Source organism: Pseudorasbora parva, chromosome 8, assembly GCF_024679245.1.
Source record: "Pseudorasbora parva isolate DD20220531a chromosome 8, ASM2467924v1, whole genome shotgun sequence".
NCBI lineage: Eukaryota > Metazoa > Chordata > Actinopteri > Cypriniformes > Gobionidae > Pseudorasbora > Pseudorasbora parva.
The window spans coordinates 39,732,876-39,751,063 of NC_090179.1; the positions used below are offsets into that span (position 1 = coordinate 39,732,876).

At 38.4% G+C, this 18,188-nt stretch overlaps 2 protein-coding genes across 9 annotated transcripts in view; both read left to right on the forward strand.

The window, feature by feature from the left end:
- Positions 1 to 5,772, forward strand: part of tnfaip1 (tumor necrosis factor, alpha-induced protein 1 (endothelial)) — a 70,615-nt gene extending 64,843 nt beyond the window's left edge. For all 3 annotated transcript variants that reach the window (XM_067451244.1, XM_067451243.1, XM_067451242.1), the window contains 6 exons: positions 347 to 695; positions 781 to 950; positions 2,630 to 2,713; positions 2,801 to 2,853; positions 2,971 to 3,166; positions 5,021 to 5,772. In XM_067451244.1, coding sequence (XP_067307345.1) covers positions 455 to 695; positions 781 to 950; positions 2,630 to 2,713; positions 2,801 to 2,853; positions 2,971 to 3,166; positions 5,021 to 5,239 — 963 coding nt within the window. In that variant the 5' untranslated portion in view covers positions 347 to 454 and the 3' untranslated portion in view covers positions 5,240 to 5,772. The remainder of the gene's footprint in view (positions 1 to 346; positions 696 to 780; positions 951 to 2,629; positions 2,714 to 2,800; positions 2,854 to 2,970; positions 3,167 to 5,020) is intronic.
- A 634-nt stretch (positions 5,773 to 6,406) lies between these two features.
- The window catches only part of sgsm2 (small G protein signaling modulator 2), a 72,554-nt gene continuing 60,772 nt past the window's right edge, over positions 6,407 to 18,188 (forward strand). For 3 of the 6 annotated variants that reach the window (XM_067451236.1, XM_067451235.1, XM_067451238.1), the window contains exons 1-2: positions 6,408 to 6,973; positions 14,894 to 14,969. In XM_067451236.1, the coding sequence (XP_067307337.1) occupies positions 6,914 to 6,973; positions 14,894 to 14,969 (136 nt within the window). In that variant the 5' untranslated portion in view covers positions 6,408 to 6,913. Of the gene's footprint in view, positions 6,974 to 14,893; positions 14,970 to 18,188 lie in introns of all 6 variants that reach the window. The other 3 variants (XM_067451239.1, XM_067451240.1, XM_067451234.1) reach the window with 2 other exon arrangements.

Genomic DNA, 18,188 nt, shown 5'->3' on the forward strand with positions numbered 1-18,188 from the left:
CTTGGCAACACAGTGCAGTTGAGCTCTGTTGACGTCGCTTCGTTGCTCTGATTGGTTGTAGGTCTATCCAGTTGAGGTCTTTTCCTGGTTTCGGTTGAAACACGCCTCATAATCCCAGCCCAATGGAGCAGTTTCAGACTCATATTCTGACTAGAATTGAGTATGACCACGTCAGGCTAACTGTTTACAGTAGCTGACTGGATCTCTTCAGTTGGCCAGGATAAGCCGCTCACGTTCTGCCACCCGGAAGTATCTTGGTGCCGATTGTTTGCAAACATTCTAAAATGCTGTATAAATTATAACAGAGCCATGTAATATATGTAAGTTGTATACTTGTTGTTTTTAGGTGTAGCATGTAGGTTTGGCATCACAAGTATACTGCCCAGCAGCATTCACCACGGCGGGGGAAATCAGAGCCATCGTGTGCAGGGTGGTTATCTACCTACAGCGGGACATGTCAGGAGAGCGCTGCCTGCACCAGCTTCAACCTCAAACCAGGCCCATTGTGTCGGTCTCTTCAGTGTCTTGCCCCAAGACTGACACTTGCACCTACCGCGGCATCACAGGCAACAAGTACGTGCAGCTCAATGTTGGTGGAAATCTTTACTATTCCACACTGCAGGTGCTCACCCTACAGGACACCCTGCTAAGATCCATGTTTAGCGGCAAAAAGGAGGTGCTCACGGATAAGGAAGGTGAGTTATTTTCACATTGCCGAGATAAGACCTCTTTAGCCTTGACTCACAGTGCTGATGTTGTTAAAGTTGTTTTTTTCTTTAGGTTGGATCTTAATAGATCGCTGTGGGAAACACTTTGGTTTGATTCTCAGCTATCTCCGAGATGGATCTGTGAATTTACCCAAGAGCAGACAGTGTATCATGGAGCTCCTAGCAGAAGCCAAGTATTACCTGATCCAGGGCTTGATAGATCTGTGCCAGAAGGCCCTACAGGTTGGTTTAGATGTATGAAACAAATAGACTCAGTGCCCTTAAAATAATTTGTGCACTGACTTGATTATGTGTGTTCTTGCTTTTGTGTTATTCTCATGAAACCTGTCAAAAATAAAGAAATGACGACATAAGTTAAGCACATTTACACCACACATTCTTATTGACGTGATGCAAATAAGATTATCTCATTACCATTACTATCATTTACACAGATGAGCCAAAACATTATGACATTATGTGTAATTTGTTCTCCGCGTGATGCCAAAACAGTGCCCACCCGCTAAGGGCATTGACTCTACAAGACCTCTGAAAGTGTCCTGTGGTTTCTGGCACCAACACATTAGCAGCAGATTATTCAAGTCATGTAACCTCCGATGTGGAGCCACCATGGATCAAGCTTGTTTGTTCAGCACATCCCACACATCCCACAGATGAATTGACATCTGGAGAATTTGGAGGCCAGATCAACACCATGATCTCAAACTATTGCCACTTCCACCAGGGGACACCATTGTCATGAAGGTGTGTACCTGGTCTGCAACAATGTTTAGGTAGATGTCAAATTTATGTCCACAAGGATGGCCAGACTCAGGGTTTCCGAGCAGAACATTGCCCAGAGCATCACACTCCCTCCACAGGCTTGTTGTCATCCCAAAGTGCATCCTGGTGTCATCCCTTCCCAAGGTGAACGTCACAAACGTACATAGCCGTCCACGTGATATAAAATAAAACGTGACTCATCGGACGAGACAACCTTTTCCACTGCTCCAAGGTCGAGTTCTGACACTCGTGTGCCCATTGTAGGCACATTCGTTGTGACGCATTCCTCCCATAACCTTCTGTTGGCTCAGACCAGACTGGAAAACCCTTGTGCATCAATGAGCCTTGTGCACCCTGTCTCCAGGTTTGTGGTTTGTTCCTCCTCTGACTCCTTCCTCCCCTGTTGGTAAATCCTCACTACTGCTGAGCGGGATCAACACACAATCCCTGACGTTTCGGAGATACTCTGACCCAGTCACCTTACTATATCAATTTGTCCCTTTTCGAACTCATTTAGATTTTTATTCCTGTCCATTTCTCCTGCATCCAACACATTAATTACAAGAACTGGTGAGAAATCAGCACCTTATCTACCCAGATCTATATGGTATAGTTATGAGATGATCAACAGTATTCCTTTCACCTGTGACTTGTCATAATGTTTTGGCTGATCAGTGGATGTATGTGCTGTATACATTTCATGGTAGTATGAATTGGGGCAAAGTCCCATAATGTTGCTTGTAAAAAATGTATTCTATGTAAAAAAAATTACAATTAATAATGGGAAAAAAAAGCGGAAGAGGATTAGGTCCAAGCAATAATAAAAAAATAAAACCATTTTGAGATTTAAGTCATTATAATGCGAGATTAAACTCGTTAAATTACGAGAAAAAAAGTTGTTTTGAGAAAATCAAAATAAAATGTTTAGAATAAAGTCATTATGTTTTGAGAAAAAAAACTGGATTTTAATCTTTAAAAATGACTAGATGGTTTTATTTTTGTATTATTGCTTGGCATTCAAAAGTAGTAATGTTTTGCATTAAGCAGAAAGTGATTATTTTATTTATTGAATTGAGAGTCTATTAGTTTGTTGATTTATTATTTTATTAATATATTCTTTTTTTATTTCTTGTTTGTAGGATAATACAGAAAGGGCTTTGTGTGTAATCCCATTCATAACATCTCCTAAAGAGGAGGAAAGACTGATACAAGGCTGCGTAAGGGTGAGTCCATGAACATGCATGTTCATTTTTCACATAAAATCAAGATAATCTAAATGTCTCCTGACATGATTATTTCCCCCCTTACAGCCTGTTGTGAAACTGCTTTACAACCGAGGTAACAACAAATATTCCTATACAAGGTAAATACAAGTATTTGATAATTCGCTAACATTCAGCCTGAGTTACCTTTTGGAGAGATCCAGATAGCTTCTACTGTCAATACTTATCTTTTCGATTGGTTTTATCTTTTTCAAAAGCAACTCGGATGACAACCTACTCAAGAATATCGAGTTGTTTGAGAAGCTGTCCCTAAGCTACAGTGGTCGTGTACTCTTCATTAAAGATGTCATTGGAGACGAGATCTGCTGCTGGTCCTTTTACGGACAACGCCGCAAACTAGCAGAAGTCTGCTGCACATCCATTGTTTATGCCACTGAGAAGAAGCAGACAAAGGTAAGTCATGTTTGTAAAAGTTATTTGTGACCCGTGCTGGCAAAATGAGTTGGAATGTGCACGGGCTACATTCAAGTACATACAAGTGAAAAATGGTCAAATGGGAGGTTTTCACAAAAATAAGTTAATTAAGCCCTTGCGTAGTGATCCCAATGCTTCAAATAGCAATGAAACATTTAAAAGTGTCTTTATTTGTACTTTTTCTGAAAAAAGAGGACATTTCCTTTGTCCATGAAAAATGCAAGTTTTTCTCAGCTTGCTTCTCGACCCCTCAGCATGCGTTTGGTATCATTTTATGTGCAGGAACTTTGTTAAAAGATTAGTTCACCCAAAAATGAACATTCTGTCATTAATTCCTCACCCTCGTGTCGTTCCAAACCCGCAAGACCTTCGTTCATCTTAGGAACACAACATTTTTTTGATGAAATCCAAGAGCTTTCTCTACCCCCAATTGACCGCAACACAACAACCACTTTTAAGGTCCAGAAAGGGAGTAAAAACACTGTTAAAATAGTCTATGTGACTCCAGTGGTTCAACCTTAATGTTATAAAGTGACGAGAATACTTTTTGTGCGCAGAAAACAAACAAAAATAACGACTTTATTCAATAATCTCTTCTTTCGTGTCACTCTCCTGCACGATTCACGTAATGACGTATGGCCAAAGCAGAGCTGCACTGTGAATAGCCCAACATGAATCACCTCAGAGAGTGACAGGGAGAAGACATTGTTGAATAAAGTCGTTATTTTTTGTCCATTTTTTTTGCACAAGTGATAAGTATTCTCGTCGCTTTATGACATTAAGGTTGAACCACTGTAGTATTGTCAAAAGCACCGACTTCATATTTTAAAAATGTGACGCTTTGAGCACTGTAGAGCGGACTCTTAATCACCTGATTGCCCAGTGTGCTCACATGCTCATCGGATAAATCTGTGATTGGCTACATTGATCAGTGCTTCAAAAACATGTTATAAATCTACATCAATGACGCACACTGGCCAATCAGGTGATTAAGAGTCCGCTCAACAGGGCAGATAGGTTTGTGTCTATGTCTATGCAGGAGTCAGAGAGCTCTCGGATTTCATCAAAATATCTTTGTGTTCTGCGGATGAACTGAGGGTGAGGAATTAATGACAATTTTCATTGCTGGTCTAGAAGTAAGATCGGCTTGCGTCAGGGGCAGTGAGCGGGGTTACCGTGACGAACAACACAAACTTGTGACCGCTTTTTTTGAAATAGCAGCTAATCGAGCTAATAGCTGCTCGATTGTAAAATCGGTCTATACAAATTACGGCGCGCTGCACAAATGCGTTGGTGTAGGACCACAAAGCCATGAGCATTAATAGTAACGCAACTGATGCATCTCGAACAAGCCTGGTATGTTTCAGTGTTTGTGTTTCCCACTGCCTCGCTAACGTTGCTAAGAAAGATGAGACGTATACAGTGGCATAAGACCCGGCTCTGTGGTGGCTCTCTAGCCAATGGGAAGGCAAACCAGTTATTTGAAGGCTCCAGGCAGTCGAACCTGAACTCTGAAGTGGAACTAGCCCTGGCTCTGAACTAGCACCCAGTTAATGCTGGTGGAAAAGGGGTATAGGTTATTTTGTTTTGAAACCTTCAGAAAACTTTAACTTGATTTTTCTCAAAATTGACTTTGCTCACCGACGTCAAACGCTTAGCATTTTTTTTGTCCGATTCCAACGAATCATACATCATAGAGAATGTGAAAATAACTACCTCAGTTTTGAAAATTTGCTCTTTACAACTTATTTTGCCAGCACGGGTCACATTTGTAGAGATCCTTTTAATCGCCTATTCAAATGTATCACAGAAGAACTCTTGTAATGCTCTCAGGTTGAGTTTCCAGAAGCCCGGATCTACGAGGAGACACTAAATGCCCTGCTTTACGAGACTCTCCCGATCCCAGATAACTTTCTGCTGGAGGCCACCCGCAGACGGACCAATTGTTGCTCACACAGTGAAGAGGAGGAGGCCGTGGAGCTGAGGGAGCGCGTGCGTCGCATCCACGTTAAAAGATACAGCACGTATGACGACAGACCGCTTGGACATTAGCCTAACTGTGAATTAAGGCTTCCAAGAATTGCGTGAGTTTTCACATCATCTCTGGAGAACACTAAACTACCAGCACCGTTGAACCACTTTGTAATTTGATTGCTGCTTTCTTGACAATCATTGTTCTGAAAATGAAATCCGGCTTGAACATTAATGTGAACAGAACACAAAAAGGTCGATCTTGAATTAGAATTTAATTTATTATATATTTTTTAGGAAAACACTACATTTTTAATCATAGAATGTTTTGATGCCAAGATAAATCTGCCAAGTACATTACTCTGCTAATGTACAGGATTGTGTACTCATGTTACAATCTTGCTTTATGCCTACATTAATCATCCATACTGTGATTTAAGAATGGGATTAATATAGGAAATAGATTTGAAAATAATTAAGTATATAGACTTGGGGTGTTGCATTTGGGAAAATTAGGTTTTGTAGTGTTTGATTGTTTTGTCTAGTGTGATAATAAGAAAAGTGCTTTTAATGCCTGAAATGATGAATGAATGTGTCTTATTTTCCTGCTCTAATTATTTAACATTTGCAAAAACTTTCTATATTAACTTAAAGGGTTAGTTCACCCAAAAACGAGAATTATCCCATGATTTCCTCCCCCTCAAGTCATCCTAGGTGTATATGACATTCTTCTTTCAGACGAATACAATCCGTTATATTAAAAATGTCCTGGCTCTTCCAAGCTTTATAATGGCAGTGAATGGCTGTTTTTGTTTTGAAGTCTATAAAAATGTATGTAACACCAGTCTAGAGATTACAGTTTGTAAAGTTTTAAATGTGGATATTTTTCCTCACACAAACATCACTTCAGAAGGCCTTTGTTAATCCCCGGAGCCATGTGGAGCAGTTATATGATGGATAGATACACTTTTATGCACAAAACAGAAAAAGACATTCACTGCCAGGACTTACGGAGAAATATAACTCCCAAAAAATGGTATATAAATAACACTAGATCTCTTTGACTGTCAATGTATGGACACACAATATATTTTAAACATTTTATATATATATATATATATGTGTGTGTGTGTGTGTGTGTGTGTGTTAGCTTTGTTACAGGTTAGATATGTTATTTTATCCTAGTAACTTTAACTGTAAATGTTAAAGGCAAATAATAAATTGTACCTCAAAGCCCTTAAACATCTTCTAAATTTTCCGCATCGTTTGGACGCACCTGTGCCATTTATAGGTAATCGCTATCCTATCTGTGCCTTCCATAAAAGGATGCGAGACTGTAAGCATCATGCATCTTCTCATCCAATAGGTCATATGAACATTGTGTTTCGCTGAAAGCCTAATGACAATGCCTGGTTAGTTGAACCACCTTAAGCGCCTCCATCAGAGCTGTCAAATGTGGAGGGGAGCTAAAAATAAATCGCCGTCACTCCCTGAACGGCGCGTGAAGAGATTTATCCCATTGATCAACAATGAGGAGGGGGCGGGGCCAGCGGCGATTGCGTCATAAAGGAACCGAAGATGGCTTCACGACGCGCTACGGCAATGCTCAGATGCGTCAACGCTCAGCTGTCAGTACACACGCTTATGTGAAAACGAAGGAAGGGTAAAAAAAAATATAGGGGGAAAGGCGAGCCGTTGAGATTTATGTCTCCAGCCAGTTTATGCTGCACTTAGGTTGTTTAACAGTCAGGGACAATGGGTTCGACTACAGAAGAAGAATTTAAAGAGAAATTACTATGGAACGTCAAAAGAGAAGTAAGTACAATTCTTTTAGTTTGGATTGCATGCTGAAAACATTATAATGTTGCATGCTCTGTTTTTGCAATGTGCATCCGAATTAAGTGCATGCATATGGAAGTTGCAGATGCGCTGATGGTTACAGTGAATCAATAACGAGTCAGATTTATGAGTCTCCAGCCAGGTATATCTCTTCTAGCTTCACATTAAAACCCGTTCACCTGTAGAGTCTTCCTCCGCGTATAACTTAATATGGCTATGGGAGACAGTGATTTGTATCAATGGTTTATGCGGTCATCGTGCAAATGGCTCAATACAGCCTAAACCGCATGGACGAATACGTTTTTAGTGTCGAATGTGCTCCTAGTCGTTGGCAATGTAAACAATAACGAGCCGAGACCGAATTTCCATTGACAGATACTTGAGGGACTGAGCGCTCAGAGCACGCGAGGTTTATTTATAAGAGAAAAGACACTTTATTATTTGACTGATTACAAGAGATGGGTTGCATTGGTAACTCTGGATTGTGTGATTTATATTCATTTTTTCTTTCGCATGCAGAGACTAAAAAAAAAAAAAAACTTTCTTGTGTGTAACCTAATTTGTCGAGCTGTTTACACATTCATTTCAATGACCTAACTTTTTATTTTATTTTATGTGAGGTGATGTTCAATTTATATCTGCATAATATTGGACTAGTATGGCCGTTGTTGGTTTACACTTCAGGTTGAACTGGTCAGGGCATCCTTTTGTATTGTAGCTTCAAACTCATTAAAAACTGTCCAATTCGACTACTATTAAATTATGAAAGGGATAGTCCCGGTTTCACAGACAGGTTTTCGATTAATCCAGGATTAATCAGGGCATTTCAGTAGCTTTTATAAACAAGCCATAGAAAAAAAACATTACCGTGCGTTGTGAGACAAAACAATGCCACTGACATATTTTAAGAAATGTCAGTGCAAGTTGCTTTCTGTTAATATAAAACATAAACATGCATTTTAATCTGGGACTAGTCTATGAAACCGGAGGAATATATATATATATATAAAATGATTATTAATTTTTCTTTTTTTTTCTTCTTTTTTTTTTTTGCCAGTGTATTTATACAAAACATGACATTTACTTGAAGTCATACACTTAAATGCTGGGTTAAAAATAACCCAAGTCAGGTTAATTATGGACATACCCAGCAGTTGAGTTAAATGTTTGACCCATCCTACTAAGTAGTTTTATTACCTCAACTATTGTTTAAAAATGATGATATTGCTCGTGTAAAATTAACCCAAAATAGGTTGGAAATTAACATTTATTAATATCAGTTTAATTAAATAATAAGCATTTGTTACATTTCTTATTAATAAATGTTTGACTTTTGATTACTATTGCCTCTAGTAATTATGTGAAACATATTCTGTTGGACTGTAATTATAATCATTATAATTATAATATTGCTTGTAAACAGACCACTGCAGTACAGAAAACAATTCAAAAACATCTCAGTGGTGTAATATCTAGATAAAAAATGTATACAAAATATATTTGAGCACTCAGTGCTCTGATCAACCAATCAGAGTACACCCTAATAATGCTGGGTTGTTTCAACCAAAATTTGGGTAAAATATTGACAAACACATTCATTGGGTTACATTTTTAAATACAATTTTTAACCCAACGGTTTGGTTTGTCCATATTTGCCACAAATTTTGGTTGAAACAACGCAGCATTTTTTAGAGTATAATTTTAACCTAAAAAGTATTCATTTATTTATTTTTTTGAAACGTTTGCTTACCATTTTATACCACTTCAAAATAAGTACACTGAGATAATATGAATGAACTATTCTGGAACATATTTTTGTATTCATTATTTGATAAGACATCACATTTACATAGTTTCGAATGTTTTCACTCCAGGAACTGTAAAGTGGAAGAAGCTGTTACATTCTTTTATATCAGTATAATTAATTCTTATCTTTTCCCTTACAGTGCAGGGAACGCTAGTTTTAAATCCGGCCCTCATGAATAATAGAAATCTTGAATGAATTGCTGCAAAGAATAGATGTCCTAAATTGGTACCAGGGTGTCTCATGTGTCAGAAAAGACCGTGTCCAAGGCTGATTCAGCCACAATCTTGGCAGACATAATTTTTTCATGATAGTTAAGGGCATGTCTAATAAAGGCCAAAAATTATGGATGTGAAGAGCAGCAGTAATTCTTAAGGTGTCTGGCCTCAGGTGACTCAGTGGCCTGGGTTAATAAGGAAATCAATTTTTTAACATCTTGTTCATTAAGTTTTACATTAACTTTTGCGCATCATAATCACTTAAATCTCATATTTTTACATATAAAATTAGTTACTTTCTCTACAGAGATGTCCTGTAGTCTTTTCACCAAAATATCTAATTTCCCATTGATTTAAAGGTGCAGTGTGTAGTATTTATGAGGATCTATTGACAGAAATGCAATATAATATACATAACTGTGTATTCAGTGGTGTGTAAAGACCTTACATAATGAACCGTTATGTCTTTATTACCTCAGAATTAGCCATTTCTATCTACATACACCACGGGTCCCATTACAGTGAAAGTCGCCATTTTGTGCCGCCATGTTTCTACAGTAGCCCTAAACGGACAAACTTATCTTCAGAGCGCTAGCTACTCTCTGCTGTCTCAGACGACATCTTTGTCCTGTGTCGGCCACCGTAGCTTCGAAAGGGAGGGGTGAGGGGCTGCAATTCACAACCTCACCGCTAGATGACGCTAAAACGTTCACACTGCACCTTTAATGGCACAATATGTCATTTTCGCCGCTAGAGTTCGCTTATTCAAAACAAAGGTGTAGCTTGATGACGCTTGGATTTGGCAGAATCGTGGGAGTTGTCTTCACCTCAAAATAATCCGACTGGACTCTGATGCATTAAAGATTTATTAGCGGTACTGTTGTATGAAGCAGGGTGGGGCTGAAAGCTGTTGGAGCGGAACGAGGCCGCTGGAGCGATTGATAATGAGAGACGAGCGGCACACGGCTCGAGAGCAGCGGAGCTTTTATTATGCCACAGACGAGTGTGTTTGTGGGGTAACACAGCGCTGTTTTATCATATTACATACATTTGAGTGTGTTGAAAGTTATGTTGTAATGCTACTCTGTGCGTTTGCTCAGTGGCTGCTATGAGACACTTGTTCACACTGCAGTGAGCTAGATCGATATTAGGCATGGTAAAAAAATTGCACTCATGGTAAATCAAGAAAACCTCATTTAAAGACTAACTGAGTTGAGCTGTCTAACAATGGTTAGTTTTCCGTCTATGAATGTATCCAGTTGCTCACCTGACTAATAAAACACATAATATATTAAAGTTGGAGATTCTATGGTTTCTAAATAAAATCGAGAGTAACCAAAGCACAGACATATTCCTTGTCCTGGTTAAAATTGCTTTATTTCTCTGGATTTAAACATTCATGGACACATTTGGGATAATGCAAATACACACGTCAATAAAATATATAACACTGTTCTTGTGGTTTTTGGATATTTTTATCTAAACATCTTACATATTGTGCCTTTAACACAGCATTTACCCTGAAGTTACTTCCACGATTATGTTTCTTTTGGGGCATATAAATATGCTATTTAAAATCACACACACACACACACACACGCACACACGCACACACACACACACACACACACACACACACACAATATGTATATATTATGATTATATAACATTATGACCACCAACAGGTGAAGTGAATAACACTGATTATCTCTTCATCATGGCACCTGTTAGTGGGTGGGATATATTAGGCAGCAAGTGAACATTTTGTCCTCAAAGTTGATGTGTTAGAAGCAGAAAAAATGAGCAAGTGTAAGGATTTGAGCGAGTTTGACAAGGGCCAGATTGTGACGGCTAGACGACTGGGTCAGAGCATCTCCAAAACTGCAGCTCTTGTGGGGTGTTCCCGGTCTGCAGTGGTCAGTGTCTATCAAAAGTGCTCGGAAGAAACTGTGGTGAACCGACGACAGGGTCATGGGCGGCCAAGGATCATTGATGCACATGAGGAGTGAAAGTTGGCCCGTGTAGTCCGATCAAACAGACAAGCTTTTACTACAGTAGTAGTAAAATGGCAGATTTATTTCCTCATATATATAATTTTACACAGGAAATAACAGCCCGGCTGCAATACACAGAGAATTAGATTTTTATTCCTCCATTGACTTTCTTTGTGTAACATCCCGTGTCTCTGTTGCTTTAAGCTGCAGTCAGCCGTCTTCTGGTTGCCTAGGAACTGAAAGCATCAGCAGCTACCTAAGAAGTTAAATTGCATCAGTGGACGATTAATACAGCTGCATGAAGCAGGGATCGTCACAAATGGCTCCCACAAGAGCAAAACAACTTAGTTTTATTTTCCTGTTCTCTGCTTTCCTCCCCATCAATATTTATTACTTGCACCGTGAAACATTGCTTCATATTGCAATTATCTATTTAATAGTTACTAAATATTTTTTGCATTTGCAGGTTTTGTTTATTTTTATTGAGATGTTCTGTCAATTAGATTTTCTGAAGATTTTGAACTGCGTGCTGCTTCATAGACTTTTCAATAGCACTTTATTTTACAGTCCTGTTTCTCATATTGTAGTAATGACACTAACTGGGTAATAACTAGGTGAGCCTACCCCTAAACCTAACCGTAGCCTGTGTTTTTAACTATTTTTGTGGGTAAGTACACTGTAATTACATTGAAAGTGTACATACTATAAAATAAAGCGCATGTGACTGTTCTTTTTATAGCTGTGCGTGTGACCGAGTGCAACCTTTCATAGTTGTTCACTATCCTCTTAAAGGGATAGGTCAACCAAAAATGGAAATTCTGTCATCATTTACTCACCCTTGAGTTGCTCCAAACCTGTATGAGTTTCTTTCTTCCGTTGAACACAAAAGAAGATATTTTGAAGAATGTTGGCAACCACACAATTAACAGTAGCCATTGATTTCCATAGTAGAAAAAAAATACTAAGTCAATAGCTACTGTCAACTTTCTGGTTACCAACTTTTAAAGTGCCCCTATTATGCTTTTTTAAATGTTCCTACTTTTGTTTTGGAGCCTACTCTGCTCTGATTGGCCAGATGCCCAGTCTTTTGTGATTGGTCTACTGTGTGCAGCGTGTCTTTCGGATGCTAAATGTCCGTTACCATAACTGAACTTAGGGTGCTTTCACACTAGCACTTTTGGTGCGCACCTGGGTTCGATTGACATCAGAGTTCGGTTGGTTTGGATGATGTGAACGCGGTCTTCCGAATTTGGGTGCGCACCCACAAACCGCACCCGAGTCCGCTTAAAAAGGTGGTCTGGGGTTCTGTTCATGTCAACTCCGGTACGGTTCGCTGGTGATATGAACGCAATCATACTACATCGCGGAAGTGAACCGCTATTAATAACATATGAATTCATAAAAATGTATGTTTGGTTTGTGTTTCACTCATTTACCTGACAAGTGTTACTGACATACTGCTATCAGAGATTTCTGCTCGTCTTCGGCGTTCTTTAGAGCATTTGCAGTACATTCGCGGCAGATAGACGCAAGTGCCATTACGTACTGAAGCTTTGGTAACAAAACCAACAGTTCAAAAACAAAAATATAAAAGGAGCATCTCCAGATATTGTTTGACTGGAGCAGCGACGCCTTCAAGCACACTGTCGTTACTAAGCAACGGGGTAAACAGCTGCTGCTTTGATGACGCAAATGAACCCCGGTTCGGAACCAAATAATATAAAATGAACACAGTCCAGTGGGGCAAGGGGAGCAATCGAACTCGGGTTCTGTCCAGGCAATCGATACCAAGTGCGAAAGCACCCTTGAACTCATATCAATCCGAGCGTGAGTCCGATGATGAAACATTGGAAGAACCAGATATTTAACCCAAACCTCCACCGTAAGGACGACTTGAGCAGGACGTTTCTCAGTGATGCGATAATCATTTAGAGGTTCATTATAAGATGTTGCAGCTGTAATTCCTCACCATCAGCATTAACAAGTCCTATTTTCGTCAGGATCACTATCGTCAAAGATGATTGACTATTAGCATATAGTTTGGATTGCCGGTATGGTTCAGTTCTCTGCAAGAACTCCCTGAGCATCCATTAAGCCTAGCATAGATAAGAGCAGCGAGAGCTGTGATAAACCCCCTTAGGGTAAACAGAACAGAACCAACATGATGTATCGCAGATAGCATTAATGTCAATATTTAATGTACAAAATTATTCAGGAATTTAGGATTTAGGGGAATTAGAATACCAAATCCTGACTGACGAGAGGAGGAGCTGGGGATGGAGGAGGGTAATGACCTGCCAGAACTAACGTTATGCCTGATATCCATCAACAAACCCATGTGTTTATTTCTAATTTATTGCGGTGCACATGTGGGAACTCTATCAGTAACAGCGCATATGTTAGCCGAGCAGTAACAGTGGGTAAGAGTAAGAGCGAGCGTTTGCGAATCCTGCGTTGAGATTTGAGAAGCAGTTGTCAGTAAAATGACGTTTGACGGCTGGTCAAGTTGTTCACCCTCACCGTACAGCATAGGCGGACATTATGCAAATGTATGTCTAGTGGCATAGAACCTTAACGCAGTGATATCTGAATTAAAAATGACTCTTTTAGGCGGTTCGGAGTCGATTCTTTCTTTTGGGAGACAATTTGTGGCACTTTAAATTGGTCAGGAGCTCTTTCTATTTACTAATGTTAGATGCTGAGGTGTGTGTGTGTGTGTGTGTGTGTGAGCCTGTTTATGTGGTTTATGAGGACACAAATTTGTATCACTACATGGGTATTACACTGGTATTACACTATAAATGGGATTTATGAGGACATTTCAAATGAAAACATACTAAATTATGTTTTTTTTGAGAAAGTAAAAATGCAGAATGTTTCCTGTGATGGGAAGGTTTAGGGGCAGGGGCAGTGTAGAGGGATAGAAAATACGGTTTGTACGGTATAAAAACCATTACATCTATGGAGAGTCCCCATAAAACATGGAAACACTACGCGTGTGTTTGTGTGTGTGTGTGTGTGTGTGTGTGTGTGTGTATGATGGGTAGGTATAGGTAGGTATAAAAACCATTACGCCTATGGAGAGTCCCAGTAAACCACATAGACCAACGTGTGTGTGTGTGTGTGTGTGTGTTTGTGTGTGGAGACTCTTATTTCAGCTGTAAAGATCCTTGAATGACGACTTCATTGTTACCGCTGTCAGTTTGGCGGGAAATGGGTTGTAATGGGTTGCTATTGTTTTTTTCCGCTGAATCACTATGTGGAGCATTTGAACTGGGTTACAATAAAGTTTTACAATATTGTGTGTGCCATTCGAGCGTTCAACCAATCTTCCGCCTTTCCAGGCGTGTTATGTAATGCAACAGGGCAGGCTACTGTAGTTAACTGGCTCCACTAGTTAGAATTTTTTCTTTTTAATCCCAAAGACAACTGGCCAAAGATTTGGTATCAGCCTGTAAAGCAACCTTCTTTTGTGGTCTGTTGGCCTTTTGGCAAATCTCATACCATAGGGTGCACACAAGTCATGCCCGTAATCAGCAGATGCCCATAATCGACCCCCTCCCATTGCTACAATTACCCTTCTACTGTTCCTCAAATTACACAAACAGTAGAAAGCCGCCTGCAAGGATTGTGATTAATTAGACTGGGATTTGCTGTAATACTGACAGTTGGAGGAGAAAAATGTGAGACGGGCTCATTCTACACAGTTCCTTGCACTCCCAGGCAAACTTATCTTATGAATGATGCTAATTAAAGCATTTGTGGTTCCGCTGTCATGTTTCATTAGTAGCTTTTGTGCTCCCGATTTCAATGTGCAGAAAGAGTTTTGACTCGCCGTTATTTTTGCAGATCTCCTAATTGCGTGTCTTTCCACGTCTAGGTGAAGCAGATTATGGAGGAGGCGGTGACCAAGAAGTTTGTCCACGAAGACAGCAGCCACATTATCGCACTTTGCAGTGAGTACAAATCAAGAGGTGTTTTGTTGGACGAGTGCTTTGTATCACGCAGCCTGATTCAGTTCAGTTTATTTGTGTAGCTCTTTTCACAATACATATCGTTGCAAAGCAGCTTTACAGGAAATGCAATTTCAAATAATCTGTTATCAGAGGTGACTGTGTCAGAGTAATGTCCTTGTGTCAGAGGATAATACAAATCATGCAGTTAGTTATCATTGTGTATTCATTTAAGCAGAAACAACGAGCTCATTGAAGCATGTTGTGATCATAAGGATGCCTTGCAAACATAAGCATTTTCTGTGACCGAATGTTGAGCTCATGTCATCGTTATTAACATATATAAGGTTTGAAATTGTGAGAATAATTTGTGATTGTCTATCAATCATTTTTTAGTGTTGGTTGAAAACAGCTAACAAATCATCATAGTAAAAGTGGGTTTATGAATATATAATGAACGTCAAAATGTCATGGCTATAGCTGCACAATTTCCTAACTATATATTTTTTGTTTACTATATTGCAAATTAATGAATCAATAGTTAATATACATTTCAGTATAATGTTTTTTTTGTAAATAAAACCTAATAACTACTTATAGATATTAATAGAAATACAAATATTTTCATTTTTGGCATAAAAATAGCAGCTCAATTTCCCATTGTAAATACATTTATTAACCAACTATAACTTTTTGATAAGAAAACCGAATAATTATTGAGAAATATATTAGAGATATAAATAGAAATATAAAAATTTTATCTCTTAATGACCCATAAAATAGATGCAAAATTATTGCAAATTCATATCACAGATGAAGTTATTAAATAACTTATAATTCATGTATATTAATATATATTGTTTGTAAAAGACAACATAACATTTTAATGAAAAATATCTGTATTGCAAATTAAAGTATTGATGAATTAATTATTAATATACATTCAATATAACTTTTTTGTAAAGAAAACCTAATAATTACTGAGAAATATATTATATAAAATTATATAAATATACTGTAAATAGAAATAATATACTTTATCCCACATGAAAATAGCCGCACGATGTACCAGCTGTTGTTGCAAATTAATTTATTAACTAATATTTAATATGCATTGACCCATGCAATAATCACTGATAAATATATTATATAAAAATGTATAGATGTAAATAGAAATATAAAATACATTTCTTTTTGATCCATTAAAAATAGATGCACAGTTTCTCAGCTGTTATTGCAAATTCATATTGCAGATTATATATATATATATATATACATACATGCATACATGCATGCATACACACACACACACACACACACACACACACACACACACACACACACACACACACACACACACACACACACACACACACACACACACACACACACACATATATACACGCACACCTTGACATTTAATACAAATATCTTTCAGACACGTGTAAAATTATGCTTCCTAAGAATATGATAAAGAATAATAAGTGCTTTTGCAATGTGCCAATGAAAATATTGGCATTGCTGGCATTAATCTGAACCAGGACCAGGAGGAAAAAAATGTTTTTGTTGAGCAGGAAAGACTGGTTAGGGCTCCATGGCACGATAGTTCTGGAGCTTTGGATCGCTGCCAACAATAAGGATAATTTGTCTGGTATGGATTACTGGGAATGTGTGTGTGTGTGTGTGTTTGTGTGTGACTGTGACTCACACTCTTTACTCCAGTGACACAGAGACAGGCCGGAACATTACCCCAGCCTCATTACGTCAGTGACACACCAGTGCTGCGTGGCACCACAGATACTGCTTAGTCAAGTTTCCTCAACGCAGAAGTAAATGTTGTTTTATATATATGGAAATGAATAGTACAGTATTACACTGCTTTGTCGTGTATGCTCCTTTTGCCTTTGGTTATTTACTATCAGAAAGCACTTGATCTGCGTGTTTATGCAAATATGAGTTGAGTTTATAATTTGTGGTCAATCTGTATTTCACACATCGCAGATATTCTTGCACTGCGGCTGTTGATATTTACAGTTTGTGTCTCTTTTCGTCCAGTATGGCGTGCCAGCTTTTGCTCTGAGGCTCAGTTGTCGTGTTGTGCTCGTTTCTGTGAGATCTAAACACAGTGTGCCAGAGTCTGGACATGTCACTACACATCAAAAATCACTGTGCCCGCGTTCGCCTCAAATCTTTTTATAAGTATGCCGTGCTGCCACGGTTATACAAAATGCTAAATTTATCCAAACTCATGTTATTTTCCATGACTGCTCTCATTTAAAAGACTAAAATGGAACGGCTTCTGTGTATCGAGGTTAAAGGTCACACGATAACAAGCAGTGATGTCAGCCCTCGGCTATTCCGTGAGTCATCTCTGTCCTTCCGTTTGCCGGTTAGCCATTTTAATTGTGGAACATCTGGTAATAAATTTGAAATGATTACTTCTGTTAGTCGGGCACTTTTTTTGGACACCACGAGGAGTACATCTTCGTTCGGCACTCCTTTTCATTAGCTCGAAATTACAAGGAGTTGGAAAATGAGATTTGCTGTGTAAATGCTATAGCAATAGCTCTTTAACTCAATGACTAGAACAGATCTAAGCTTCTCAATGCCTAATATTAGTCCTGTGAGATGGTGTGTTTGCACTCGGCTAATGTGAGTCCCTGTGATTAACTGGAACCTTTCAAGATGTTAATCAGGTGTGTGTGGCACAAAGAGGACACAAGTTTGGAAACTATTCACTTTTAATTGTAATTCACTTTTTGAAAGAGGTCTCTTATGCTCATCAAGACAAAGACGAAAAAACTGTAATATTGTGAAATATTATTGCAATTTAAAATAATGGTTTTCTATTTGAATATCCTTTGAAATATAATTTATTCCTGTGATGCAAAGCTAAATTTTCAGCATCATTACTCACATGAGATATTATTCTAAAATTATGTTTTTAGATGTACTTGTAACTGTAACTTCGTTACAATCAATATTGGGAAGCAGTTGTGCTGCTTAATCTTTTTTTTTTTGGATCAATTGATGAATAAAAAAGTTAAAAAGAACAGCATTATTTACTATTACTTTTTGTGAATTTAAAGGTCCTGTTCTTCGCAGTTTCATCTTTCAAACTTTAGTTAGTGTGTAATGTTGCTGTTAGAGCATAAATAATACCTGTAAAATTATAAAGCTCAAAGTTCAATGCCAAGCCAGATATTTTATTTAACAGAAGTT